The sequence below is a fragment of the Salmo trutta genome, chromosome 38, assembly GCF_901001165.1.
Source record: "Salmo trutta chromosome 38, fSalTru1.1, whole genome shotgun sequence".
Classification (NCBI taxonomy): domain Eukaryota; kingdom Metazoa; phylum Chordata; class Actinopteri; order Salmoniformes; family Salmonidae; genus Salmo; species Salmo trutta.
Genome location: NC_042994.1, coordinates 22,456,530 through 22,462,080, shown reverse-complemented (window position 1 = coordinate 22,462,080; position 5,551 = coordinate 22,456,530). Strand labels below are relative to the sequence as shown.

At 41.1% G+C, this 5,551-nt stretch overlaps 1 protein-coding gene across 1 annotated transcript; it reads left to right on the top strand.

The window, feature by feature from the left end:
* The first annotated feature begins 762 nt into the window (after window positions 1-762).
* On the top strand, window positions 763-5,341 carry LOC115177849 (uncharacterized). Its single transcript, XM_029738843.1, has 6 exons — window positions 763-894; window positions 1,554-1,877; window positions 2,012-2,191; window positions 2,447-2,497; window positions 3,835-3,986; window positions 4,390-5,341. Exons 1-6 carry the CDS (start codon window positions 855-857, stop codon window positions 4,819-4,821), a joined length of 1,179 nt encoding a protein of 392 aa, XP_029594703.1. The 5' UTR covers window positions 763-854; the 3' UTR covers window positions 4,822-5,341.
* Window positions 5,342-5,551: the final 210 nt, after the last annotated feature.

Here is a 5,551-nt window from a genome sequence, read left to right as displayed (position 1 = left end):
GGATGTGCATGCTAATGCCCAGCCCTTCACGACCACCATCGCTTTCTCAATCTCTCTGACATGCTTTGGCAATGTAAACATGTTTCCCATGCCAATAAAGCCCTTTGAATTTAATTTAATTCAGAGAGAGAGAGAGAGAGAGAGAGAGAGAGAGAGAGAGAGAGAGAGAGAGAGAGAGAGAGAGAGAGAGAGAGAGAGAGAGAGAGAGAGAGAGAGAGAGAGAGAGAGAGAGAGAGAGAGAGAGAGAGAGAGAGCCAGTGAAGAACAGACACCATTGTAAATACAACCCATATTTATGTTTATTTATTTAACTTTAGCAATTTGCACATCGTTACAACACTGTATATAAACATAATTGAACATTTGAAATGTCTTTATAATTTTGGAACATTTATAATATTTACTGTTCACTTTTGTTTATCCATTTAACTTGCTTTGATAATGTTAACATATGTTTCCCATGCCAATAAAGCCCCTTGCATTGAATTAAATTGAGAAAGAGAGAGAAAGAGACAGCAAGAGAGAGAGAGAGACAGAGAAAGAAAGAGAGAGGAGTGGGGTGTCAGAAGGAGGATCTTCATTTAAGGCAGACAGAGGACTTCAGAAACACCCTGCTGTCAAATGAGTAGCTGACAGACAAGCTGTTGTGGACCTGTGCTAGCTGGTAGTATAGCAAAGTAACTTTAACAGTGTAGTAACTTTAATAGTAAAGTAACTTTAACAGTATAGTAACTTTAATAGTAAAGTAACTTTAACAGTATAGTAACTTTAATAGTAAAGTAACTTCAACAGTATAGTAACTTTAATAGTAAAGTAACTTTAACAGTATAGTAACTGAGGAGTAACTGTCCAGAATGAAGATACTCCATGTTGTCTCATCCTGTCTCCTCTTAGGTGAGTCTTTTACCTGGGTTTGTGCAGGGTTGAAGTCAGATTTGTAGAGGGTTGAAGTTAGATTTGTGCAGAGTTCAAGTAAGATTTATGCAGGGTTAAAGTTAGATTTGAGCAGGGTTAAAGTTAGATTCATGCATTGTTAAAGTTAGATTTGAGCAGGGTTAAAGTTAGATTTGAGCAGGGTTAAAGTTAGATTTGAGCAGGGTTAAAGTTAGATTTGAGCAGGGTTAAAGTTAGATTTGAGCAGGGTTAAAGTTAGATTTGAGCAGTGTTAAAGTTAGATTTGAGCAGGGTTTAAGTTAGATTTAAGCAGGGTTAAAGTTAGATTTGAGCAGGGTTAAAGTTAGATTTGAGCAGTGTTAAAGTTAGATTTGAGCAGGGTTAAAGTTAGATTTATGCAGGGTTAAAGTAAGATTTGAGCAGTGTTAAAGTAGGAGTTCAGCAGGGTTAAAGTTAGATTTTAGCAGGGTTAAAGTAAGATTTGAGCAGGGTTAAAGTAGGAGTTCAGCAGGGTTAAAGTTAGATTTAAGCAGGGTTAAAGTTAGATTTAAGCAGGGTTAAAGTTAGATTTGAGCAGGGTTAAAGTTAGATTTTAGCAGGGTTAAAGTATATCTCACAGGTCATCAGTTGTGACTGTACTGTGTGTTTCTGTTTGACAGCTCTGTGTGTTGTGGAGTCAGCTGTCATTAATGTGAAGGATGTGGTAGGAGGACAAGTCAAAATCAAATGCTCTCACACATGGGCAGAGGACAATGAAAAATATTTCTGCAAAAGAGAATGTTACCATAGAGATCGTCTTGTTCAAACTGAGGGCAACAAGCATTATCTTGAGAAAGAGAGATACACCATAGAAGACTTAAGGAATGGAGTCTTCTATGTGACCATCAAGAACCTGAGGAAGTCAGACTCAGGGACCTACTGGTGTGGAGTGGGGAGATATGGCCCAGACACATACCAAGAGGTGCATCTCACAGTTACAGATGGTGAGTGAACCTTTAATCACATTTGTCTTGACAAATTCAGATGTTAATGTTTGTTACAGTCTTCATGACTTCATTAGAGAACAGTAAAATGTTGACAGTATTTGTGGCTGCCTGTTCTTTTGTTTTACATACAGCTCCTCCTAAACCATCAACTATCACATCCAGACCTCAGTTCTCCACAAACCTCCCAAACCTCTCTGCAACATTATCTAACATCTCTACAACGCTCCCAAACCTCTCTGCAACATTATCTAACATCTCTACAACGCTTCTGGCATCTGGAGACATCGGTGGTCCTCCTTCATCTAGAGCAGGTATGATGAATCTCTCATCTCAGACATTACTACTAATATGTTGTGATATGATGAATCTCTCATCTCAGACATTACTACTAATATGTTGTGATATGATGAATCTCTCATCTCAGACATTACTACTAATATGTTGTGATATGATGCATCTCTCATCTCAGACATTACAGCTAATGTGTTGTGATATGAAATGCTGTTATGCTGTAGAAAATCAATTGTAACTGTTCATGCTTTGGACAAATCTCTCTCTCTATCTAGATGGTCCTCCCTCAGACTACTCTCCTGGTGCAGAACAGAGTCAGACTGCTGGTAAGTTTCATGTCTACTGATTTCAGTGGTGGCAGAAGTCTCAGAAGTGAAGATCTAGCTAACAGCTCATTTACATTTGTCCCAGGGAAGATTTGAGGCCATGTAGATCTCTCTCAGAGGCCCACAGGAAGTGATGCAACATTTGAGGTTTTGTAGAGAGCTGCTGCTGACACCAGGTCCTCTGTTGCTATGGTTACTCTGATCAGTTACTCACAGTCTCTTCCTTTACAACACCTTGATTATGTATCTTCTCTGTCTGTCTGTCTGTCTGTCTGTCTGTCTGTCTGTCTGTCTGTCTGTCTGTCTGTCTGTCTGTCTGTCTGTCTGTCTGTCTGTCTGTCTGTCTGTCTGTCTGTCTGTCTGTCTGTCTGTCTGTCTGTCTGTCTGTTACCTAACAGACCCTACCAACCAACTGACTGATTAAACAACTGACCAACCTTTCAATCTACCTTACTTTACCTTATTGACCGACCTATCCTCCAATCTACCAACCAACCCACCAGAGGACCCTGGTAACGATCCATCAGTATGATATCTATAGACTGTAAAGCATTGGGATCAGTTATTCTGGTCATTACTGGAAAAGCTGGAAGATTGGGGAAAGTTACTGAAATGTTTAAACCCTGATGAAGTCTCTCTTCCTGTCTGTGGTCAGGTCTGATGTTATCTATGATATATACAGTACTCTGTAAAGTCTCTCCTCCTGTCTGTGGTCAGGTCTGATGGTATCTATGATATATACAGTACTCTGTAAAGTCTCTCCTCCTGTCTGTGGTCAGGTCTGATGGTATCTATGATATATACAGTACTCTGTAAAGTCTCTCCTCCTGTCTGTGGTCAGGTCTGATGGTATCTATGATATATACAGTACTCTGTAAAGTCTCTCCTCCTGTCTGTGGTCAGGTCTGATGGTATCTATGATATATACAGTACTCTGTAAAGTCTCTCCTCCTGTCTGTGGTCAGGTCTGATGGTATCTATGATATATACAGTACTCTGTAAAGTCTCTCCTCCTGTCTGTGGTCAGGTCTGATGGTATCTATGATATATACAGTACTCTGTAAAGTCTCTCCTCCTGTCTGTGGTCAGGTCTGATGGTATCTATGATATATACAGTACTCTGTAAAGTCTCTCCTCCTGTCTGTGGTCAGGTCTGATGGTGTCTATGATATATACAGTACTCTGTAAAGTCTCTCCTCCTGTCTGTGGTCAGGTCTGATGGTATCTATGATATATACAGTACTCTGTAAAGTCTCTCCTCCTGTCTGTGGTCAGGTCTGATGGTATCTATGATATATACAGTACTCTGTAAAGTCTCTCCTCCTGTCTGTGGTCAGGTCTGATGGTGTGGACCAGTGCTGGTCTGGTAGTCATGGTGACAGTGTTAGGACTGGTCCTGCTCCTGTTCTACAGACAGAGGAGAGGAACCAGGAGAACACCACCACCACCACCAGTCTCCTCCAACACACAACCTGACCCTACTGGAGAGGTGAGAGATACAAGGAGGTGTGTGTGTGTCTGTGTGTGTGTGTGTCTGTGTGTGTGTGTGTGTGTGTGTGTGTGTGTGTGTGTGTGTGTGTGTGTGTGTGTGTGTGTGTGTGTGTGTGTGTGTGTGTGTGTGTGTGTGTGTGTGTGTGTGTGTGTGTTTGTGTGTGTGTGTCCATAATAAAGTGTAATATAGAGGTGATAGACAGGGAGGTGGTAAACTAAACATTAAGGGTTGAGTATGTGAGTCTACAGCCTCTAGTGGGTTTCTACTGTAGTCTGTTATCATTCTGTAGCTTGTTGTCATTACATGAAGAAAAACAGTGGCAAACACATGTTGATGGTTGAGGGCCTCCACTTCTTTTCATATCTGAACATGTATTTATTGTCATTGGTTCTGTATGCAGGTTGACTGTGTGTATGAGGAGATCAGAGAGGCAGACAGACAGACAGACACACTCCCTGTGGTCATCTCTTCAGTCTACTCTACTGTCAACTCACCTACCAACTCTACAGCCTACCCTGCTGGCCATGCTATCGGTGTCCCACACTGTGACATCTATGCTAACGCTAGCTGCCACAAAGATGATATAAATGCAAGCTATTCTACTGCAGATCACCCAGCTTCTCTCTTCTACTCCAGCGTGGATCTACCCAAAGATTCGAGAGTCTCTTCAAGTCCTCCAACAGCCAGTGGAACCCAGGATGATTCCATCTATTCTACAGCCCAGCTACCCAAAGATACTGTGGAATCTACAAGATACCCTGCTGTAGACCGCTCTAACGACACTCCAGAAGACGCCATCTACTCTACAGCCCAGCTACCCAAAATAATGTAGTACTATAGAATCTATACAAGGGATGCGTCCAAAGTGGCACCCTATTACCCATATGGACCCTGGTCAAAGGCAGTGCTTCATAGCGAACAAGGTGACATCTGGGATGAAGGGAAGCTCCCTGTAGAGAAGTGAAGGGTTGTCACCACAGAGCCGCCATCTTGGAACGACATTAAAAAAACAATCCCTTCATGTTTCAAATCCTCCTTGACATATTGTACTAAAACAGCTCATGTGGTTTTACTGTATATAATGTAGGTAAAAATTTAACATCTGGGTTTAAAATTACTTTTATCTCCAGATTTAGTGAAAGTCAACCAGCATTATTGTAAATATTTGTGTAAATATGAACTATGTGTTTTGTCATATCATCGTGGCTTCATTTTGTCTGTTATAATAATGAAGACAGTAATACCATAATAGTCAGTTGTACTTTTGAGATTTACATATCTATTGTATGTGTACATAAATTATGCCTTTTAAAGCTTTTCATTAAAACTCATCAAAATGTTTAAAACAGTGCGAATGTGTAGTATTCGTGTGTTTTTTAGTGTGTGTTTGTGTCTGGACATAAAGAGGAAGAGTGTCGACTAGAACCACCTGAGATACACACACACCCTGAAAAGCCACAGAGAGAGCAGACTCAGTAGCATCTTCCACCAGACCAGAGCGGCGTCCGGCTACTAAGGTGTAGTGCAATTCCTATGGCTTCCACAGGGTGTCAGCAGTCTAT